Source organism: Zootoca vivipara, chromosome Z2, assembly GCF_965207765.1.
Source record: "Zootoca vivipara chromosome Z2, rZooViv2.hap1.1, whole genome shotgun sequence".
In the NCBI taxonomy this organism is placed as follows: domain Eukaryota; kingdom Metazoa; phylum Chordata; class Lepidosauria; order Squamata; family Lacertidae; genus Zootoca; species Zootoca vivipara.
In genome coordinates this window covers 19,634,848-19,658,414 of record NC_142585.1, presented here as the reverse complement: position 1 = coordinate 19,658,414, position 23,567 = coordinate 19,634,848, and the positions used below count along the sequence as shown (strand labels likewise).

Genomic DNA, 23,567 nt, shown 5'->3' with positions numbered 1-23,567 from the left:
TTTGAAAAAAAATATGAACGAATTCCTATGCCCCACAAATAACCCAGAGATGCATTTTAAATAAAAGGACACATTCTACTCATGTAAAAACATGCTGATTCCCAGACCGTCTGGGGGCCGGATTTAGAAGGTGATTGGGCCGCATCTGGCCCCCGGGCCTTAGTTTGGGGGCCCCTGGTCAAGATCCAGGTATGCACCTCCAGATGGTGGAGATGTCAGGCACCATCCTGGTGTCCAGGTATCTTCAATTGGTTGCAAGTAGTTGATAGTCAGGTGCAAAATGCACCTGGTGTCTGGCTAATTTTGAACACAGTGATGAGATGCATTTAAGCAAATCACTATTATATTACAGTTGCACTAGCTTGGCCTGGCGGATTGTCTTGAGTTTCAAGTTTTGAGGAATTACATTATTCCCTGTTTGCTTGGACTCAAAGTGAATTCACCAATAGCATAACAGTTGGGGAAGTATCCACGTGGAGGGAGGGTAGCCTCCCTCATGCGTCTGCCCGTGTCTTGTCCCCCCCCCCAGGCCCTCCACTCCCTTGCCCAGCACCTCAGTTCCCGACTGGATCGCAGAACATCCCGCTTCTTGTTTCTGTGGGAGAAAGGCGGGAGGGCCCGGAGTTACAGAGAGTAATGGTCCTGCTGATCTCCCCTCCAGGCTCTGGCATCAAAGCTCTCGTGGGAACCTCGCCGGAATGCCAGGTGAGCGGCAGGTGCAGGAGAAGGTGCTGCAGAACGAAGCTTTCAGCGGTGACGTTCTGCAGAGGAATCTTCAGAAGGTTCCGGAGCAGTCGGATCAGGTTTATGAAAATATGGCCCAGTATCTTCAGCTCAAGAATATGAGTGATTGCAGGAGACAGGAAGCCAGGAGCTGATGACTCAAGTGGATCTAGGCTACAATTTCTATGTCAATGGCAGAAGTGCCTGATCCCTCCACCATATGTGTAGCACTGGGTTATGGGTTCTTTGTGGAGTTGACTCTTCCTGAGGCGCTTGCCTTCATTGAGAAGAACAAGAAGCTACTAACAGAGCTCAGTGAAGCCCTTACCAAAGACACTGCCAAGATCAAAGCCAATATTCAGATAGCTTTAGAGGGTTTGCATGAACTCCAAGGTCTCCAAGATTTGCCTGAGGAGATGAAAAGGGACATCTTCCTTTAGGCACCTGCCCTTCCTGGAGGGGGCATTTTCAATGTGATATGCTGGAAGAAGAGTTAGTCTTTTGGGCACTTTGGTGGTGGCAGCAGGAACTGTGTTTGTAACTGAGGAAACACTTATGAGGTGGGTAGGGTGAATGTGCTTACAGGGACAGCAGATCGGAGAGTTTGAGAGAAAATAGTTTCTATTGAGGTGGTTGATTTCACTGCTCCAGATATTCAACCCTTCTCTGCCTCTGTTTCCCCAAGAACTGTGTCTTAGTATAAGTTCATCTCAGTTTGTGAAAGTAATAAAGTTGATTATTAAAAAAAAACCCAAAACATCAGTTATTGATTTTTACCAGGCATGACTTTAGCAACCCACTACACAGCTACACAGAGCTGATCATTTATGCCAATACTCCACCCCTTGAATACTGCAAAGGATCATTTTAAGCTTTGTCTCTGGTACCTCTTTCACAGCCATGCTCAATGCTGTGATGTGAAGCATGGAAGTTCTAGGTTGCAGTGAGGTCTCTGCAGCCATGATGAATACATCAGCTCCAAGATCTAAAAATGAGGGGCTCCAAGCCCTCATACAATGAAAATTATGTTCAGTGGTAGTGAACACATTGCCCTCCGTAAAACTTTTTCCTTTTATTTTACTCCAATGCCCATCAGCCCCAGCCAGCATGGCCAATTCTCAGAGATGCTTAGGTTTGTATTCCAGCAACATCTGAATAGCCCTATATTGGACCTATTGGCTACTACTGCCTTAGGTCCACATACATTGCTAAAAAAGGGGAAAGCACTTCGTTCACCTATTGTTTCATTAAATATACACATAACATGACACTTCAGAAAACTTTCTATGCAGCTCATGATGAGTACAAAACCATTTAATCTGTATTTTTGTTGTAGCTCTTTTCCTTTTTCCCCGTTTCACCTTAATATTCTTTTCTTTTTTGTGTTTTTTCCCCCTTTATGTGCTGATTATTGATTATGTTTGATTATGTTATGTTATATTGTGTGGTGATGATTTGTGTGGATTTGTTATTTTTAATAAGAAATAAAGATGAAATAAAGAATTTTTTTAATAAGAAATAAAGATGAATTTTAAATTAAAAAAAGAAAAGAATATGAAGTCAATCCACTCAAACTGATGTAATAAAACACCAGAGGTTTTTTTTTTAGTAGCATAAAAGTGAAATGAGAACCCAAGAGATTAATCATTGAAGAGACTTTTCCAATACCTTACTCTCAAAGGAGAGTAGAGCCTCTGGCATTAATAACCACTTTTTAGAAGCCTACCCCTTCTGTCTGGCTCAAGTAAACCAGTTTAAAAAAAAAACCAGGCAAGTTACAGCAAAACTAAAATAGACCAGAAAAAAAAGATTGAATAATGGTACCGTTCTTCAGTTTTATTTTTTCCTAAGAAGAACAATGATTAGACAAACAGGGTATGAGTTATCAGAAAACAATCGTGAAAACAATGTCGCATACTCAAGGACAAAGTCTCAGATTAATAACCATCAGTTTCTTGGTTATACACTGGCTGTGAGTCTGGCATTTGCACATTGGACTTGAGGCACACATCTTTGGATTTTTTTTATTGGAAACCAGATATGAACTGGAACTTGCTTTCACCTCTAACTGCCAATGCAAAGTATAAAGGAAGGAATACCACTTTGGCGATCACTCGTAGCCACATCAGATTGTCTTCCATAAACACTGTTTTAACAATGAGTCCATAAGTGACTGTGGAGGCCAATTCTGGATCCACACGGGCTTCCACAGTGGGGACATTGGTCTCCAGACGGGAGTTGGTCACGGTGTGGATTTGCCAAGCGTGCCTTCCTCTTAGCACATTTCTCCCTTGCGTCCTGAGTTCGAGTGTCTTCAAAGCCCATGACACCTTGGGTAAAGGCTGTTCTCCAATTGAAGCGCTCGCAGGCAAGTCTTTCCCAATTGTTGGTGTTTATACTACATTTTTAAAGATTTGCCTTGAGACAAAGAAGGAAGGAATACAAATGCAATGGGATAAAGCAGGGGTGGCCACCTCCCAAGAGACTGATCTACTCACATTAAAAACTGGGAGTGATCTACCCCCTTTTGGGGGGTTCAGGTCAAAGCTGTTGAGTTTTTTTTAAGGAAGGGAAGCCCTGTTTTGGGGGGGGGTTTAGACCAAACTTGTTGAGCTTCTTTTAGGAGAGAGGGAGGCCCATTTTTGTTTAGGGCTTTAGGTCATAGTTCAGCTTTTTTTTTTTTTAGGGAGGAGGAAAATTTTGGGTGAGCTTTTTTTAGGGGTGCCAGTGATCTAGCAGTGATCTACCACAGACATCCAGTGATCTACTGGTAGATCACAATCTACCTGTTGGACGTGCCTGGGATAAAGCAACACTACTGCACCAATAGAAAAAGAGTATGTTTTAATTTATTAATGCCCTTTTACATTGTTACAGGGATTTTTTACAATGATTGGGGGGGGGTTGCTCCTCCAGCACGTAGTGTGCACCCTCTCTTTGTTCACACACCCAATGTCTCCTCAAAGCACTACATAATGCACGGCACCACACAATTTCCAACGTTCTGTTAAGGAAGGAAATGGCTACCAAGGGGGGAGCTTGGGACATGAGTGAGGGCAGCCATAACCCATAAAGCGTGAGCTCAGGTACTCAGCAGCCCCTCTGCCTGAGTGATAATCTCTGGCATCCTGATACCTGAGTGCCAGACAGGTGGTGGTAATAATAATAATAATAATAATAATAATAATAATAATAATAATAATTTTTTATTTATACCCCACCCTCCCCACGGCTAACACCAAATATAAATTACAATAAAATGTAATAGAAAAAGCAAAAACAGTTAATTAAAACACAGCTTAAAATGCAGCCTCATTTTAGTGTAGCCTATAAATCAAGACCATGAAGGGAGAAAACATCAGATATTCACCCGAGCCAGTTATCCATGCTGGTCCTACATTGGCCAGCATAAAAGCCAAGGGAAAATTTGCATGCCAAATCCCAGAGGTCTTGCTGTTAGCCATTCCAGAAATAGCAAACCCAGATCAAGACAAAAGGCTGTGATTAACTTGGCTGGGAAACAGGGACATATCTTTTGCATCACTTGATTGGTGTATGGTGGAGGTCAAGGGAAGGGTGGAGGCTCAGGTTTCTGTCGCCAGACCCTTCCAACGTGATATATTTGTGATATATGCATGATGTAATTTTAGGGGCATTGTGGGTATCTTTGTAAAACTGATAAAAGTGGGAGCCACCCTTTGTTCTCTGCTTCTTCCCCATTCTCCCATGTGGTGGGTGGAAGTCCTGTTGCAACAGTTATTTGAATAAAGACCAGGCCTACTGGCTGCTGTTTTGTTCCAATATTCCTGGCTGGTGTCTTTGTTTGGTAATCCAAGTGAGCCCAAGGATTTCCCTATAACAAACATGTGCATCAAGGCAACTTACAAACATTTAAAACAGCTACAAATAGTTTTTAAAAAACAGTAGAAGTAAAAGGTACAGTAATGGTAAAGGACTCCTGGACGGTTAAGTCCAGTCAAAGGTGACTACAGTATGGGGTGCAGCACTCATCTTGCTTTTCAGGCTGCTTTCTGGGTCATGCGTCCAGCACGACTGGAGGCTTTTTGATTTTATAGTAGACTAATATTTTTTTAAAAAAAATTATGTGCAGTTTAAGCCTTATGGTGTGCAAGTGGTGTTAAACCGTAGTGTAAGTAATTACTTTGCTTCTCCACATTTGATCACTATATGTTGCTGGATGGTTTGGATTTCCAGGCTGTAATGGGAGAATAAATGCTCAGTTGGAATAAGTCTCTTGCTCTGTTGTTTCTTTTGCACACAGATGTCCCACCCTAATATGTTGGTCTATCATTTTCAAAATCAAACATCTTTATTAGGACACCTTTATGAGGACTGGCCAAAATACCATAAAAATGTGTGGAAGCGTGAGAGATTTCCAGAAATTCTCATTATACTAGATACGCCTGGCAGGTGTAATTTGCCCACGTTTCACTACCAAAAAATAACGTGCTCGATCCTGGTTACACACCTAGGATCACCCCACATTACCCACTTGGCCAAGCCGCCTAAGCCTTGCTTCCACGGGATCCCCGCTTTCTGTACAGCCCTGCACCTCCCCCAGCGGGGTTTTATTGCCATCTGGCTCGTGCAAAACTTGCTGGGTGCCGCTTGTAATTTACAAACAAAAAACAAAAAACGCCTATGCCTCTTGGACTCCAGCTCCTATCTTCCCTGGCTTGCTGGCTGTACTGGCTGGGGGCTGCTGGGAGTTGGAGTCCCTTCGTACCCTCCCTCTTGGAGTGGAGGGGGACTGACAGCACCTTGCCTTTCTAGGGCTTTCCTGCCCTCTATGGTGCATCGCCCGTCCCGCCCATCAGTTCCTGCTCACCCAATCGTCGCTCCGTCCCTCTTTTCCCGCGCGCTGCGCCGCGCTGCTTGTCGGGACAGGGAGCGGAAGTGGGCTAGGAGATCCCTTTTCGCTGGCGGGAGACGAGGTGCGCGCGTGTCTCTCAGAGGCAGCGCGTGGCGAGGGCAAGATGGCGGACGGGCCAGGTGGGTGTGCAGCGTGCGCTCGGGGTCAGGGCTGCCTTCTCCGGACCTGAGGCGTGCTTCGGGCGTGGATTCGGCCTTTTCGGGTGCCCTCCATGCGGGCGCAGTGGGGCCTCCTGTAACCTGAGGAGGAATCGCGCTTCTCTCCTGTCCTCGAGGGAAGAACGGGGAGAAAATGCCTCCGGGGAAGAACGGGAATTAAATGCTTAGTTTTTAAAGAAAAAAATGGGGGGATTCACAGATTTAGCGGAGGGTAGTGTTTAGCTTTCCCAGCCCTGTCTTGAGTCCGAACGTGGCGAAGCACGTGGCTGCTTGTACAGTGTTTGGAAACGAAACTCTCTGCATGCTCGGATGTAGTGGTTTTTTGGGGGTGGGGGGTGAGCGATTCCACAAAGCGAGATTGGCCCTCGCCCCTGTCTCCACTCGTGCGCCTCTGTCTTTCTTTTGGGGAGAAGCGGTGGGGGAGGGTGTTGGGGAAACTTTGCCGCCGGGTAAGGGTGCATGGGACAAAACCCACTTTTACGGGGGATGTTCGCTTCTCAGCGCCGGTGTGCGTGTGTGTTGGGGGGAGAGGTTGCTATTATCCCACCTTGGAACCGATTGTAACGTGTTCAGTTCACAGCATGTTTGTTTCCATGGGGTGGGGGGGGTGGGAGATTCACAAGAACTATCAATATTCCGTGGCTGCAGGAAAAATTGCATTTTGAGGAAACTGGCTACTGCTTTCCAGTTTGCCAACTTAAGGCACTAATGAGCATTGACTGCAGCCAGTTTATCCCGTGCAACTATTGCCTCCACTACCTCTCCTGGAGACTTATTTGGTCATCCACAACACGCTCTCTTGGTTTCTCCTGGGTTAGAGTGATTATTTGCAGCGCCTGGCAACGATGCTCTTGCAAACCTAGAATAATGGTGTTGACTATAATAGCATCTTGTACTGTACTGTAAACTCTTACAACCGTTTTCATGCCAAGGGCCCTATTCCTTTCTAGGTGCCATGTGCCAGTGGTAGGTGGGGCCAGAGACAAAAGGGAGCAGAACATTAAATGCAATTTTTTACAGTAAGCTAGTTTCTTCACACTGCTCTATACAATGCAATCAAGAAGCATGAGCCAAGTTCAAGAATGGGTTCCAGGCAGGCAAAAGCACAAAGCAAGACTGTCGGTTGGGGAGTGTGTATGGCCTGAGAAGAGTTCAGAGGGCTAGATGGAGAGGCTGGAGGGTTGCATTTGGACTCCAGGTCATAAGTTTCCTATCTCTGATCTAAAATTTGAAATCCGATTACCAATTTTAGGTTTGATTTGAGGTGGGTAAACAATGCCAAGTTTACTTCTAGCTCCATTTATTTGTAGTATTGTTTTTATTTTTTGTCTTTCTGTAGGCTCTGTCTCTAAGAAGCACAAGAAAAAGAAAGAACAGAAATCTCTGCGAGATGAAGATGTTGCTGTGAGTTGCCTTGTGATATTGCTTAATTTCCATACTAGAATTATATTTAGGGCAAGAATTTTTAAACCTCTCTGCACCCTGTAGCCTACAGGGTGCTTTGCAGATGTTGCTGGGCTACAGCTCCCACCATCTGCTTCCTGGGAATATGCTGTTCCCAGGGGTGTGGAAATACTCCCTTCTCCTGTTCAGCATTATAGTTATAACTTTGGCTGATAATTGATGATAAGGGCAATTGATAATGTAGAGGCATGGATTCTGGACAGGAGCTAATAGTGATAGCATGCTCTGTTTGTAGATGGCCCCTTATAGATAAAATTGTTGCATGATGAGGAAAAACAGCAGCATGAAGAGTGCAATTGTAGTTATTTGCTCTTTGTGTCAGACTAGAGCATATTGTTAACTTCCAAGCTTCCTGATGAGTAAAGGAACATAGTGGCCAGCATTCTTCATTGGCAGTTATAGTTGCTAATCTGTCTATTTGATGGTTCCTAGGATATACAGTATTCTGAAGAATTCCTTATCAAGCCTGAATCCAGAGTGGCTCAACTGGACACATCACAATGGCCTTTACTTCTCAAGGTAAACAGAATTGTGCAAATGAACTACATATTTAATGATTAGTATTCTATATAAAGCTTGTGATATTATAATTAAATTTAACTAGAACAACTAAGTTATAATTAACTCAAAAATCCATTAAATTTACTGGCAAAAAGAAAAGTGAAATTTTTGTGGCTGAGATTTTTTTATTATGCATTTTTGTTAAGGTTTTATAGTTACAAAATCCAAGTACTGTATCACATACCATTTTCAATCCTGCCTTGCTTTTTTTACATTTTCCTATCCTCTCCCTCCCCTCTCAACTTCCCCTTCTGGTTTGTTGCATTGTATGTTATGTTCTGCATGTACATATACTATTATACTATGTTGTCACATACATAAATAACTTGCATTTTCCTTTTGATAACTCTTGACCTAGAATGAATGCTTCTGGGTTTTTTATTGTCAGTTTAAACATTTTTTTTCAATTCATTATATATCATTTCCCAGAATTTTTAATAATTCTATGTTCCCACCATATATCATAAAAAGAACCTTCCTTTTCTTTACATCTTCAACAAGTCTTTGATTCTGTTCTGAACATTTTTACCAGTCTAATTTACCATCTATACATCATTTTCATGTAATTCTCTTTCAATAATATGCAATCCATGAATTTCAGATTCACTTTCCACAGTTTTTCCCAGTCTTCAACTTGTATATTGTGTCCTACATCCTGTGCCCATTTAATTATCTGATTTAAGTTCTTCATCTTTCGTTTCCCATTCTAAAACTAAATTATATGCTTTTTTAAAAATAGTTTTGAATTTTCTATAATTTCTTTTTGGAATCTGGATATTGTGTACCGCAACAAAATCCCTTTTTATTATCCTGCCTAAAAATCTCATTTAGTTGTCTATGGTGCAGCCAAGTCTGAACATGCTCCTTTAAGTCCTCATATTCCTTCAATTTCCACTTCCTAATAAACCTCTGCTGCTGGCCAACCTCCTTTCCTAGTTGTCACTTTAAGTGATGATGCTTCAATAGGGGATAGCTACCATGGGGTTTTGGGTTGTAATAAATCTTTATATTTTCCCCACACTTTTATCAGTGATTTTCTTATGTGATTATAGAACCTTTTATGTACTTTTCCATACCAAATATATGCATGCCAACCAAATCTGTTATCATGTTCCTCCAACTCTGTTGTTTCCTCCTTCTCTAACTTGATCCAATCCCGAATCCAAGTAAAGTTTAAAATCTGGGAGAGAAAAGCCACCTCTCTTTTGTGTCTGTAAGTATTTTCTGCTTAATCCTTGGTCTTTTACCACCCCAGAAATATCTTTCTGCCATTTTTTTGAAGCAGTCACACTTATCAGTATTTTTTGAAAAAGGAACAACATTTTTGGCAATGCATTCATTTTGATTACTGCAACTCTTCCTAACAAGGAAATATTCATTCTGTTCCAGATTTCCAAGTTTATTTTTATCTCATTCAATTTTTTTCATAATTATCTTTATAAATATTAAGATTCTTAATTGTTAACCATATTACTAAAAGTTTAAATCCTGCCATCTGCCTAAATTCTTGGATCTTTTAGGGAGAGAAATTTTTGGGTCTGTAATTACTGTAATTGTCCCGTTGCTTGGTCCCAGCTACTGCCAACCTAGCAGTTCGAAAGCACGTCAAAGTGCAAGTAGATAAATAGGCGGGAAGGTAAACGCTGAGGTTGTGGCGCTCATCTTGCTTTATTGGCTGAGGGAGCCGGCGTACAGCTTCCAGGTCATGTGGCCAGCATGACAAAGCCGCTTCTGGCAAATCAGAGCAGCACACAGAAACGCCGTTTACCTTCCCACTGGAGCGGTACCTATTTATCTACTTGCGCTTTGACGTGCTTTTGAACTGCTAGGTGGGCAGGAGCTGGGACCGAGCAACGGGAGCTCACCCCGTTGCGGGGATTCGAACCGGCGACCTTCTGATCGGCAAGCCCTAGGCTCAGTGGTTTAACCCACAGCGCCATCCGTGTCCCTCCCTTTTACCTTTACTTTATTGTAATTACTAAATCATCAACAAATGCTTTCAGTTTAAATTCATTTTTACCTGTCTTTATTCCTTCAACATCTTTATCAGCTCTTATATTCTTTACTAATACCTCCAGGACCATAGTGAACAGAAGCTGTGATGGGGGCAACCTTGTCTGGTTCCTTTTTGTATTGTACAGTGCATTGATTTGTTTTCACCTGATTAGGAATCAACTTAGCATTCTGTTCTGAGTAAACAGCTTGGACTTCCCTTACCAGTTTTTTCTCCAAAATTCATTTCTTCAAGATTTTTTTTTTCATGAAATCCCATGAGACATTATCAAATGCTTTCCCCACATCTATAAACATTAAAACAGTTTGTTTTTCATTTCCTACTTCAAGTATATTCTATTCTATTTACTCCTGATGTTATCCTTCATTTTTCTGCCTGGTAAAAACCCTGCTTGATCTTGATGAATATATTCTTGCAGGACTTTTTTCATTCTATTAGCTAATATTTTGCAAATTACTTATATTCATTGTTTAATAATGAAATAGGTCTATAATTTTTTACCAGGGTCAAATCCGAATCTTGCTTTGGAATTAATTTTATATATGCTTCTTTCCATGTCTCTGGATTTCGCCTGATCTTAAGATCTCATTCATAGTGTCTTTTAGGGGAAGCACAAGCTGTTCACCCAATTTTTTATAATACTTTGCTGAGAGTCCATCCGGTCATGGTGATTTACTTGTTTTTGCTTGGTTTATTGCTTCTGACACTTCCTGCACTGTTATTTGGCATTTAAAAGTCTGAGCTTTTATTTTATTTTTGGTAAGTTACTGCTTTTTAAATACTGATATGTCTTACTCTTCCTCTCATATCCTTTCTTATATAAGTAGGTAAAATATTTCACAAAGGGTTCTCTTACTTCGTTTCGTTTGTAATTTTTCCATTCAACTTTTATTTATATTGGGGGTTTTGTTCATTTTTCCTCATTTTCCATGCCAGCAGTTTTCCTGACTTATTGGCGTGTTCAAAATATTTCTGTTTCGCTCTCTTAATTTTCCACGCTATTTCTTCATTAATAATAATTTGATATTGTATTTGTAATAATTTGATTGCTTGTTTAACTGATTCTTTGGTTTTTTAACTAATTCTTTTTCTAATATTGCATTCAAAATGTCTTTTTTCCCTTTTTCTCTTAATTTCTTTGAGTTGCATTTTGTTGGACAAACAGTCCCCTCATCACTGCCTTACTAGCATCCCACACTACTTGCTGCCTGAACCCATGTTAAGATTCAAATCAAAATAGAACCTTTTTTGCTTTTTCCAAAAAATATTTTATCATATAATATGTCTTCATTCAATGTCCATCTAAAGGAGGATTGATTTTTCTTTTGAGAGCAAATCTTAACCAGTTACAGTATATGATTTTTTTTTAATGGGCCGAGCAACTTGTTCCATATCAAATAGTTCCAATGAATTTTAAGACATTGAGATTTGGCTCCAACCTAAGAACTCCATGGCACCTATGAAGTGTTTACCGGTATTAATTCTTGCTTGCTTTGGATTTTTGTAGAACTTTGACAAGCTGAATGTGAGGACAGCACACTACACACCCCTTCCTTCTGGTTGTAATCCCTTAAAAAGAGAGATTGGCGAATATGTAAGGTAAGGCAAGATAGAATTTAAGAGTAGATTTCCCCCACATGGTGTTCCTTCTGTAATCTGGGGGAGGTGTGTTAGTTATTAAACACTTGGGAAAGGCACAAATGAGGCTTGCATGAACACAGGTTGTAGAAGGGGCTCCACTGCCCACTTTAAATCTTCCAGGGTTTTCTCTAGAGGTGACAACCATTACAGCCCTCCATGCACATTGGCCGAGTACACATAAGTGCAACTTGTTTTGCCCCCGTTCTTCCCTTTTCCAGGTTCAAAAGGATCTGCATGTTGGCAATTGCACACCTTTTGGAAGCGCCTGAAATTATTGCTGCCTGTATACTGACTTGCATACATTGGTCCTTACATATTGCTTTGTATCACAGCTGCAGAGTTTGGGGTGCTGGATATTCTGTTGACCCTATTATTATGTTTTGGAGGGGTTTTTTATTCTTATTCAATGCCTGTCAGTTACCATAGTTTCTTTGTTCTATCCATGAATGCTTTTGCTTGGCATAATGTCTCTAACTTTTACTGTGCCGTGTAATTTATAATTAAAAATTGTAAGTCCCTAGTTGCTGGTAATGCTAATCTCAAAGTTTAGGTTATTAATATGTCTTGTTTTAAGGTAGATATGGGTCCTAATTCAAGTTTGTTCTTTGAAGAGCAAGCAGAGCCCACACCTATATAGATTATTGTTAACAGTCCTCATGGTTCTCTTCCAGGACGGGCTTCATCAATCTGGACAAACCTTCTAACCCTTCTTCCCACGAAGTGGTGGCCTGGATCCGCCGCATCCTACGTGTTGAGAAGACAGGGCATAGTGGCACATTGGACCCCAAAGTGACTGGGTGCCTGATTGTATGCATTGAGCGAGCAACACGCTTGGTCAAGTCTCAACAGAGTGCAGGTATACCATCTACTTTGTCTAGAAGTGTTTTACTAGACATATAAACAGCACAATCACCGGTATGGTGAAAAAAGTAAATTAAAGTGGCCTCTCCTGACTACTCTTCTGTCGTCTTCCAGGCAAAGAGTATGTGGGAATCGTTCGGCTGCACAATGCAATCGAAAGTGAGGTTCAGCTGTCAAGGGTAAGTCTCTGCTAGGCAGGAAAATTTGAGGGGGGGGTTGTGTGTGTGTGTGTAGTCATGAACATCGGTGTGAATGATGGCAGTAGAAACTTCTGCCAAATTAAATTTAGCAACGTATTTCTTCACATGGATATCGGAGTAGCATGCAACATGCATGAATGTTGTTTAAAATGCCACAATAAATCACTGTTAAAATAATCACAAACAAAAATTAGATCAAAAAACAAATCTGAGTAAGTTTCAATTTTCAAGTGTAATTGACTGTTTCTTCAGACTAAAAATGGCATCACAAAGCAAATTGTCACATCTTTCACTTTCTGCTGGGTAAGTACCTTTCTAGGAACCACAGGTAGGTTGTTCTGTGTTCCATAATGGAAAAAAGGCAGGCTATAATTTTTTAAAAATGAATGCATACTTTTTTGGCTTATAATCTTTGGAATGTTTCTCTTTGTTGTGAATCAGAGCTCAAATTGCCAGTTTCAGTCTATCCCGTTTGCAATGGGAAGTTCTGTGTCCCTTGAGAACTATTCACATGTATGGGAAGGGTCACTGTTCTGGGATTGTGTTCTAAGCAGAGTGATGATGCTGTTTTATCCATTCGCTGAGTGGTGCTGTTCTATTCTTCCTGCAACATCAGGATTCCTGTTCTAGGTTCTTGGTGCTATGCAGCTTCCAGCTGCCTGCAGTGTAGACAGAACAAGCAGAATTGAGGCTCCTTTTATTTGGGCCTTGGTTTTCTAAGATGAATGACAGCTCTGACTGCCTATAGCTGCATGGTATTGAAACCACCCTTGTCATCGCTAGAGATGCCGGGGGGACGACAACAATATAGATTGATTTAGTGGTTTCTATGTTCTGGGAGCAGGTACATAGCCGCTTTAAAGAAGTTGAGTTGCCTGCATGGTGGTGGTTTCTTCAAAGATCAGTTGGAATTTCCCAGGAACATTCTGTGCATGCTTGTGAAGCAGAGTGTGCACCATTGCTCAGCACTGCAGGTAGCAATTGGAGTTCATTTTGTTCTTTGGTAACTTTGGTGATTAATGATCAAGCTAGTTGATGAGTACATCTCCCCGCTTGCCTTGATTTAGCCTGATGTTTTGTCAACTCATAGTTTTGCATTACCATAACTGCTTGGTGTGTTTGGGGAAAACACCTGAAATTTCATTCTTCCTTGCATGTGTCAATCGTGTATTACCATAAGGGCGCAAGCATTTTAAAGTGGTATCTGATCTGCTTCCTTCTGCAGGCAATAGAAACACTGACTGGTGCCCTCTTCCAGCGGCCCCCACTCATTGCTGCAGTGAAGAGGCAGCTGAGAGTCCGAACAATCTATGAGAGCAAATTGGTAGAATATGATCCAGAAAGAAGATTGGGTAATGAAACTGTTTTATATGAGGTCTGCAGAATGACTGGTTATCCCCCACCATTAGCCATGCTAGTTGGGGCTGATTGAAGAGTGCACCAGCCTCTGAAGGGCCACGAGTTAATGTGCCTTAAACCATGAGCTTATGCTCAAATCACATCTTTGAAGTCTTGTTTTCTTGGGATGTTTAAAGCATGGATGGCTAAGTTGTTCCTGAACTACAGTTCCCAATAGCCCCGGCCAGCATGGTTGATGTTCAGGTACGATGGGAGTTGTACCGTAACTCCGGAAGGCCATAGGTTAGCAACCCCTGGTTGGAGGTGTTTTCTGAGCCAAATGATGTAAAACAGATCACATAGCACACAGTGCAAAGATGACTTACATCTATCACCCAATACTGATGGCTCATGGATGCTTTCTGTTTGAACTTTTTTTGAGTCAACAGAACTACATAACTCACACATCTGCTTTGACTCTGCCCTGTTCTCAGGTATCTTCTGGGTGAGCTGTGAAGCTGGGACCTACATCCGGACACTATGCGTACACCTGGGCTTGTTGCTGGGAGTTGGAGGTCAGATGCAGGAGCTCCGGAGGGTGCGATCCGGGGTCATGGGAGAGAAGGTGTGTTGGAGGGTATACGTCAGAGCACATGATTGTCACTATCCAAAGTGTTGAGTTCAGTACAGGGCTAACTCCCCTGTTCTGGTAATTAAACTTTGGGACAGTGAGTAGTTGGGAGGTGTCAAAGGCAGAAGGTTTGTTTTTGCCAGTTCTCTCCCCCAACCCACAAAAGTTAGCCATGACCCCTGTGAGACTAATTGCACAGAATCTATTATTGACTGTTCCGTACAGGTGAATAAAAGTAGTGTTTCTGGAACTTTGATAACTTGATGTTTGCTATGCCCATGTCAGCTCTGCAGAAACTTGGCTTCCAACTCATATTCAGTCCTCTTGTGTAGTGCTGCTCCCTGCAGTTCTGTAGACTGTAATCAAAATCTTTCCCTGCATGTGATTTCTGAAAAGTTCTGCAGAGCAGGCTAGTGTCGCTGGTGACTAAAGAGGTTTTCTGCACTGGTCCAGTAAAACGCTTTTGCTGCGCTATACAGACCAGAAACAGTTCTCTTTGCAGAGCATTAAGCACAGCGGCTGGATTCTTCTTGTGGCAAAATTCTTGTAGCTTTGCAGCAGAAAACGACTCACCAAAGCTCAACTTTCGAAGACAGCTTTATTGCAGAAAAATAACAGAAACACCTCCAGAGCTTTCAGACATGACTGCTCCACACACACACACACACCCAGGCAAACAAAACAAACGCTCTATATATACTGAGCATCTTAACGACTTAAATCACATGACCTTGCTAATAATTTGCCAGCGTCTCAGGTTTAAAGTCCTAACAGTGACATCTTCCATGTGAGGAAAGAGCTTTAGGGTATGTGAAGAGGATGCTGTAGAATTTATGAATGGTCAAACCTAAATAGCTGTATGGAATTGCAAAGGAGAGGCATTAATGCAGTCTTTCCCAATCTGGAGTCTTCAATGCATATATTAGACTGTAGCTCTCATCATCCCTGACCATTCCTTATTGGCTGGGGCTGGTGAGAATTGTAGCCGACAACATAGGAAGAGCAACAAGATGAGGAGGTTGCTTTACCTTGTGGCTCTTCACTATTCACTCTTTTGTTCTTGTCCGTGCTAACACTTGCCTTTGTGTGTGTACCCTAATTCCCGGTGTATTCAGGACGTGAAGCTTGTACATGGGACTATCTACTTTTCTCCCAGCCCTTTTGCCATGGGCTACGGCCTGCAGATTGGGAGGGGCTATGGCTGGCTCAGTGATGCAGTGCATGGCTTTGGATGTAGACTGTTCTAGACCAAATGCTTGGCATCTGCTGCCTGTGCAGGATCAGATTGCAGTGATGGAAACTAAGAGCTGCTGCCCGTCAGAGTAGCAGTAGTTGGGGTGGATGGTAAAAAAAAAAACACCCTGGATTTTGTATCGGTCTGCTTTCCGTATTCCCAGTTATATAATATATTGGGGTGGTTTCTGCTTCTAGGACCACATGGCGACTATGCATGATGTGCTGGATGCCCAATGGCAATATGACAACAACAAGGACGAGACTTATCTCAGGAGGGTGATCTTCCCCCTGGAGAAGCTGCTGACATCCCACAAGCGACTGGTTATGAAGGACAGTGCGGTGAGTTCCCGGGACTTATAGCCAAGGCACCACAGTCCATCGCTACTGCTTATCAACGTCACTTTTTTTTTGTCAGACTGTCTCTTAGAAGAGGCATTCCTTGTTTTCTTAACATTGTTGCCTTGCAAGATGATCTTTCGCTGTCTGCAGAAGTACTTTTATTTAAATATCCTCAGAAAACGAGGCAGTCCGGCTGCTTTAGTCCAAATTTCTGCTTCCGGGGCTGTTTAAAGGTGGGAGGGGTGGGGGCAGGTACCTTAAGGGAGTGAAAGTGATAGCTGTTGGTTGAAGCATGGTCATTTTTATTTTCTGCTCAGGTGAACGCCATTTGCTATGGTGCAAAGATCATGCTACCTGGTCTGCTGCGGTATGAAGATGGCATCGAACTCAACCAGGAAATAGTTGTTATCACCACAAAAGGAGAGGCCATCTGCACAGGTGAGAACTGGCAGCTAGGCACTTGCCTTCCTAGGTAAAGGGACCCCTGACCGTTAGGTCCAGTCGCTGATGACTGGGGTTGCGGGACTCATCTCGCTTTACTGGCCGAGGGAGCCGGTGTACAGCTTCCGGGTCATGTGACCAGCATGACTAAACCGCTTCTGGCGAACCAGAGCAGTGCGTGGAAATGCCATTTACCTTCCTGCCGGAGCGGTACCCATTTATCTACTTGCATTGTGTGCTTTTGATCTGCTAGGTTGGCAGGAGCAGGGACCAAGCAACAGGAGCTCACCCCATTGCAGGGATTCTAACTGCCGACCTTCCAATCAGCAAGCCCTAAGCTCTGTGGTTTAACCCACAGCGCCACCCGCGTCCCTTCTTAGGTTGTTTTAATTAAATTATTGCAAACATAGGTGCTGGCTCCCTGGGTGCCCGAACACCTACAGAATTCCCCATGAAGGGCCGGGCACCCAAAAAGTTCTGTGCCAGGACCATGCACGCTGCATGGAACCAATGCCCCTGGGCATCCATGATTGTGGGGCAAAAATGGCACTCCTGATTACACATGTTTTGTGCTTTGTGTAAAGGAAGTGGGTTGTAGGAAGATGCATCATTCTGAGCTCAGACCTTGGCTGCCTAGCCCAGTAATGTTTGTTCCAGCTAGCAACACAGATTCCAGCATATCCAGCAGAGGTTTCTCTCCCCAGCCCTGCTGCCCTTTTTCAGGCTCCATTGGTGGGTGATTATGGATCAGCGCTTCATTGTGGAGTGCATAGAGTTTCCTTCTCCAGTACTGGAATGGGTCGCAGTGCCGATTTGCCTATTTGAAATGGGGCTATAGTGCCACCTAGTGGCAAATCAAAAACATAATTTTCTTACTGTATTTTTTTCAATCTAATAAGTCTGCTTATGCACTGCTTTGGGTTCGGTACTTTCAGTAGGAAAGTGCTCATGAAATGAAATAAGAACGGAATGGGCGGCATCACATATTTTGTTGGAGAGAAGGTGCGTGTTCAACACCACACTCTAGCTTTGAAAAATGGTCCTGCAAGTGTGACCTCAGATTATGGACACCTGCCTTGGGGTGGTCAACTTTCCCACCTGCCTGCACTTGCTCAGGGCCACATGTGAAGTGATGATGAAGTTTATCCATTCTCTGAGTGTTGCTGCTCTGCCCTTCCTGCCACATCCTGATTCCTGTTCTTGGGTCTTGGTGTTGAGTGGCCTCCAGGCATCTTTCAGCCTTCCAGTGTTCTACTGGGGGGCACGGGGATGCTTGGCTGGCTGCTGGCAGGGCCTGGGTGGAGCAAGCAGGGTCAGAGACCTTTATGGGGCTCTGACTCAACCAGGAAGAATGAAACTGTCTGATCACATATTGCTCTGGTGTGCCTTTTCCAAACGTGGGGAAAAATCTGAGTGCAAGAATGTGGGGAAATGGCATTAAAATATCCTTGTGGGTAGGTGTTAACCTGTGTCTTACATGCTTCATGTGCATGTGTTTCTCATACATACATTCTGCTTTCTAGAGGGAGAACCTCCTTAAGTAGTAAATAGGGGTGCTACGGGGGATTTTGTTGTCTTACTCTGGTGGGTTACAGAAAGAGCATGTGTTGGGCAACGCCAGGTCGCGTACTCTGTCATTCCTTAGGGTGCTCAACCTGTACTATTCTTCCTGCAGCCATTGCCTTGATGACAACTGCAGTGATCTCTACTTGTGACCATGGAGTTGTGGCAAAAATCAAGCGTGTGATCATGGAAAGAGACACGTACCCTCGCAAGTGGGGACTTGGCCCAAAAGTGAGTATTGAGATGGCACTGCGCTACTTGGCTGTAGAGGGAACGGGTAGAATATCTGGTCACTCGAAATGGTTGCTTTTGCTGTTGGTGAGCCAAATGATGTTAAAGTAGACTTCAAGAGCACTCTGTGCAAAGATGACCCAGATCTATCACCCAAGACTGATGGCTCTGTTAGGGGCTAGACATAAAGGGTGTTGGGTACTCAAGTCACATAAGAGCAAGAGAGATTTGTTTTATTGCTGCTTGTGGACCTTGAGGGTTATGGAAATGGCAGCAATAAGAAAGCACATGCCCTTGCCTTGTGGCATGTGTCTCCTCTGCTTATTTCCCCATAGGCTTCTCAGAAGAAGATGATGATCAAGCAAGGCCTGTTGGACGCACACGGCAAGCCCAATGAGAAAACTCCCCAGGCCTGGAAGACAGATTATGTGGATTATAATAGGTAATGTTTGCAGCTCCCATTGCCTTAAGTGGGAGGGGCTGTGTGCTGGTTTGGGGTGTACAACGTGCATTGTGCTAGAAAAGGCAGAGCAGGGGTTGCTGTTTCCTTGGGGCAGGGGAAAGCAGGCAGTTATCCCTTTTTAGCCTCCTTTCTATGGCTCTAGAGGGAGTCAGCCTGCTAAATGAAATAAGGAAAACTGCAGCTTGCCCCCCATGCGTTTTGGGTGTGTTTACCAGCGTTCCGAACATCACCAACACCAATGTTCCAATTCTAGTATAAGAAGTTAGGCGGAAGAGGGTAGAATTGTACATAACGCACCAGGTGGCTGAAAGATGCAAACCAAGCTCCTGTTTTCATCCCAGGGTTGCTGGAAAGGAAAAGGTAAAAGAGGAAGTCACCCAAGAGGAGCCAGAAAGGCCACCAAAGGTTGGTTTGCTGCAGGACTGCATTCCAGCATTTTTTATTTTTATTTGGGCAGTGTCTGTTAGAGCCTACCTTTTAGTATTGTTTTGAATGTGTTTTGTTTTGGGAGGGGTGGCATTGAGAAGACAGCAGGTAAAGATCTCCAGAGTAGCTGTGGATGATGTAATCATTAAAAGTTTGCTGCCACCTGTAGCTGCCCGCAGTACTGGTGACTGTCATTCACACTGAAGCTTGGTCAAATTCAAACTGTTTTGTGTGGCAAGGGAAGCTTGAAAAACCTGTCAAGACTAGGAGGGTGCGTGTGTGCACCACCTCTCTTCCTTTCTACTCGATCATATAGATAGGTAACATGGTTACAGGCTGATCTCTAGTCTTACTACGAAGTTTTCCCAGCACCCCTCCAGTTTTGCCCAGGTTACCACCTAGTGTTTGTCAAGGGAGGAGATTTTGTCTCCTGGTGAGCAGACTTATTTCATCCTCTCTCACACAGCTAACAATACAATCAAAATCCCTAAAGTAGTGCACTTTGCTCCTTACTCTGCAGGGAACTGCATGTGAATGGCTTGAAATCCCTAGTTTTATCTCTTGTTGACACATGCAGTTGCCAAACAGGAGCTCCTCTGCAAGATCTGTCTTAAAATGCTCCCGTAGAGCAGCCTGTATAGTAGTACCCTGTCCTTGTCTGAAGCCTGTCTGATGTGTCTTGTTTCCCACTCAGCGGAAGCGGGAGGTTGAAAGTGATGGGGAACCCGGTGTAGCAGCCTCCTCTCCCCCAGCCTCTCCAGAGCTGCAAGCAGAAATCAAGAAAGCGAAGAAGAAAAAGAAAGAGAAGAGGAAGTCAGAGCTTTCTGAGAGTGGCAGGGAGCTAAGCGAAACGGTATGCCTTGTTTAACCAACTGTGCTTGTGTGCCAAAGAATCAGCTGGTATATGCACACTTAAAAATTGATTTGCACACATAGGTGCATGACTTGATTGCTGTGAACAGCTCAGCATTTATCTTCCATTTAGGAAGAATCTCACTTTCAGTTGTGGCTTTCTGATAATGCTCATGGATGCAGTAGCTTCTAGTTATGTAGTTTGCATTCCAGGAAGATGGGTGTGTCTCTTGATTCCTTTGGGGTAAGAGACAAGGATAGGTGGAATGATAGAAGGAGAAAGTGAGGGGGAGCCCTCTGCAAGTAATGAATTCAGATTTCTTGCAGCCCATTGTGTGGGGTGACAAGGGAGACAAAGGCAATGACCCTGTTCACTTTTGACCTGTGGCCATTCTTACAAACTCCTGCGAGACCTACTCCCAGCCCCAATACCAGAGAGGTAGCCAAAAAGCAGCATGGCTCTTCTGAAATATCGTTGTTTCTCCTCTCAGGGCAGTAACACAAGTGTAAAGAAGAAAAAGAAGAAAAAGAAGCAAGAAGAAACTGAGAGCTCAGAGTAACCAGCAAGAACCATCCAGAGCAGGCAGCCTGGGCCAGCATAAGAAAGAGTCTGAAGGCCTTAACGAAAGCGCAGACGGGATCATTGAGCAGAGACTTGACCTGATTGCTGTGCAAATTAATGTACTTTTGTGGGGGGGCCAGCATGACAAGCTCCCTCTGTCCTGTTCTAAGGATAGCTGGAGGAATTGGAGGCCACAAACCCACCCAGGGCTTGGTGACTGTGAGGAGTTGCTCTGAGCTTGTGGGGCTCCTTTTGGGGGGGTAGCACAAGGCAGCCCTTGATTTTGGCATGAGTAGCAGAGTCTTCCTTTGCCCCTCCTGCCTTCTTCCTTCGTGTTTCCCTTTGCTTGAATGTGCAGGAGCTGCTGAACGGTAGTGCCAGCTTGTCTATGGGTGGGGGTGAAAAGGGGTTTTGTTGTGAGTGGTCAGATGCTTCATTTTAAAAAATAATGCTTTTGTATTGCCCTCTGTGCTTACTTTGACTCTCTTAATGAGCCAGAATCCAAACGTTTTCCCTCAGGGTACCATACCGCCTTCTATTGCTTTTTAAAGCAGATACTGATTTTGGGGGGAATAGAGATCACACTTGCAAGTCTTGGAAGACTTGCTTCTGGTCCTTGCAAGCTCACATTCTCCTTGGTCCCAGACACCTTTCATTCAGTAAAATTGTCTTGCTTCCTAATCTGGTTGGGGCCAGTTGAAAAGAGATACTGAAGCAGAGTAATAGTCCAGCTCAGTGTTTTATCCCACATGCAGTTTTGAGAGGGGATCAAGCCTTCTGTTCAGCTTTTTTGCGATTGGGAGTCTGTACCCGTCCCTGTGCTCACATGCACACAAGGTCAGGGGACCTCAGCATGTGGCTGTCACATTTGGGGGCAGATGCTGTGGTCTATTCCCATCCCTGTTTATTTTCCCCACCCCCGTTTTTAGCCAGAGTACCAAAGTTGATTTTAAAAGGAGGGGTGATTCTTAATTTTTTTATTAAATTACAAAACTGCCAACTCTTACTTTTGGTTTCTTGTGGTGGTGGAAGCTTCTACAGAAGGTATGGGGAGAGTCGGGCCAGTTTCTATCTTGACTTGTTATGCTTTTCCGTTAACTTCTCCAGCCATTCTGCATGTTGATTTTTCACAAGTAGTGAGGGTTCCACCCGCAGTGCAACCATTTAAAAGAAATTATATGTTGACTGTCGCAGGCCAATGGTGAAGTGACGTACTGTAGGCGAAACCTTGAAGGAGAAGCAGTAATGATGTATTAAAGGGTAAAGGACCCCTGGACAGTCAAAAGGCGACTATGGGGTGCGGTGCTCATCTCGCTTTCAGGCCAAGGGAGCTGGCATTTGTCCACAGACAGCTTTCCGTGTCGTGGCCAGTGTGACTGAACCGCTTCTGGCGCAACGGAGCACCTTGACGGAAACCAGAGCACATGGAAATGCCGTTTTACCTTTCCGCTGCAGCGGCACCTATTTAATTTATTTGCACTGTCATGCTTTCAAACTGCTAGGGACAGAGCAATGGGAGCTCACCCCATCGCGGGCATTCAAACTGCCGACCTTCTGATTGGCAAGCCCAAGAGGGTAGCGCTGTGATCTAGTATTGTATTAGACAGGTGCGGGCAATGTTTTTTCATCCCAAGGGTGTATTCTGCTGTGGAAAACCTTTGGGGCGAAGCACATGTCAGTGGTGGGTGGAGCCAGATGCCAAGGTGAATAGAACAATGGCTTTTTGCTGCTTACCTTTAGGGGCAGTCGGTTACATTCCAACTATGCAGAAACCACACAATACCCTCCTTTCCAACAACAGGCATTGGTCCACTTCAGTGACATTCATTGGGCTGCCAAGAGGATCCAAGAAGGGTGTGTCTGGGAAGTCCTCAGAACCAAATAGAGGCCTTGAAGGACTATGTGATGGTCCAGAGATTGTCCCAACTGTTGTAGAAGGCTGGGGCTTAGCAGGTGCAGCTTGTAGAGTCGGGGAGTGCACTTCTGAAAATGGAATATGCCTTCTCCAGATTTTACACTACCACCATGAATGGTACAAGGGTCCCAAGGCTTGCCTTGGGATCCTGCTGCCTAAATATTTGGATGCCAGCTCATGCCACATCATCTTTGGATCTGAGTCAGGAGGTGAGGTGGACTAGAATGAGCATGATGCTAAGGGAAATTGCTGTATTTTGTTTGGGTCACGGTGCCACACTTAAAACTATAACCACCAGAGGATATGCCACATAATCAAGCTTTGGGCATGGTGTTTCTACTGCTGCTTCTGCCAGCTTAACCTTCGCTGAGTTGTCTTTGTGCCCTCATCCTGCACCAACAGTTTACACAGGCAGCGATCAAAGAACTTGCTAAAAATATTCACTCGGAAGAGAGAATGTTCCAAAGTGCACTTGCCTCCTTCCCCAAGCAGAAACATCCTAGCGAATCAACAGGCAAATAATTGGCCTTTTCTAGGTCCCAGAAACAGCAGCCTAGTGTACCTTGCCCTTCTGATGAAAAGAGCTAAGCATTTGTAGAGGATAATGCTCTGCAAGGCATTCCTCAAAGGAGTGATGCAGGCTTTCCAAATCTGCTTAACTGCTGCAACCAAAGCTAATGCAGATTCCTCTGTGCCCAACATTAGAGGAGGGGAAGTAGTTTAGAAAACAGAGCCCCAAACCTATAGGTATGTCTGTCTGAGAAGACCTTTTCCCCCAAGTATTTTTCACAATGTGATAGAGCAGCGTTTCTCAACTACTGTTCCGCGGCACACTACTGTGCCGCGAGACGGTGGCTGCTGTGCCGCAACGTGAGGCAACAAGAAGGGCGATTTGCGGCTGCCAATAGGCAGCGCTGACCCGCCGGAAAGGAAGCGGGCCGGGTCAGTCTGGAGGGCGCGAAGGGTGTTTCTTCGTCATCTCGCGCTCGCTCCCTGAGCGAGGCACCGCTTCATGGCCGAGGCCGCCTCCTCGCGCTCTCCCCACGCGCTCAAT

At 44.0% G+C, this 23,567-nt stretch overlaps 1 protein-coding gene, 5 non-coding genes and 1 pseudogene across 7 annotated transcripts; all 7 read left to right on the top strand.

The window, feature by feature from the left end:
- The first annotated feature begins 558 nt into the window (after nucleotides 1-558).
- On the top strand, nucleotides 559-2,276 carry LOC148686580 (protein UXT pseudogene; annotated as a pseudogene). Its single transcript, XR_015948658.1, has one exon. The product of XR_015948658.1 is annotated as a protein UXT pseudogene (transcript).
- A 3,379-nt stretch (nucleotides 2,277-5,655) lies between these two features.
- Nucleotides 5,656-21,604, top strand: DKC1 (dyskerin pseudouridine synthase 1). Its single transcript, XM_035113326.3, has 15 exons — nucleotides 5,656-5,736; nucleotides 7,115-7,179; nucleotides 7,672-7,758; nucleotides 11,322-11,413; nucleotides 12,127-12,311; nucleotides 12,431-12,495; nucleotides 13,742-13,868; nucleotides 14,349-14,479; nucleotides 15,917-16,060; nucleotides 16,378-16,498; nucleotides 18,177-18,295; nucleotides 18,631-18,737; nucleotides 19,100-19,163; nucleotides 19,879-20,037; nucleotides 20,528-21,604. Exons 1-15 carry the CDS (start codon nucleotides 5,721-5,723, stop codon nucleotides 20,594-20,596), a joined length of 1,551 nt encoding a protein of 516 aa, XP_034969217.1. The 5' UTR covers nucleotides 5,656-5,720; the 3' UTR covers nucleotides 20,597-21,604.
- LOC118084604 (small nucleolar RNA SNORD17) lies at nucleotides 13,067-13,258 on the top strand. The gene has a single exon (XR_004692526.1). It is a non-coding gene; the product is annotated as a small nucleolar RNA SNORD17 (small nucleolar RNA).
- Nucleotides 14,190-14,264, top strand: LOC118084592 (small nucleolar RNA SNORD83). Its single transcript, XR_004692514.1, has one exon. It is a non-coding gene; the product is annotated as a small nucleolar RNA SNORD83 (small nucleolar RNA).
- LOC118084598 (small nucleolar RNA SNORA36 family) lies at nucleotides 14,520-14,650 on the top strand. Its single transcript, XR_004692520.1, has one exon. It is a non-coding gene; the product is annotated as a small nucleolar RNA SNORA36 family (small nucleolar RNA).
- Nucleotides 17,626-17,870, top strand: LOC118084603 (small nucleolar RNA SNORD17). The gene has a single exon (XR_004692525.2). It is a non-coding gene; the product is annotated as a small nucleolar RNA SNORD17 (small nucleolar RNA).
- On the top strand, nucleotides 18,387-18,463 carry LOC118084591 (small nucleolar RNA SNORD83). Its single transcript, XR_004692513.2, has one exon. It is a non-coding gene; the product is annotated as a small nucleolar RNA SNORD83 (small nucleolar RNA).
- Nucleotides 21,605-23,567: the final 1,963 nt, after the last annotated feature.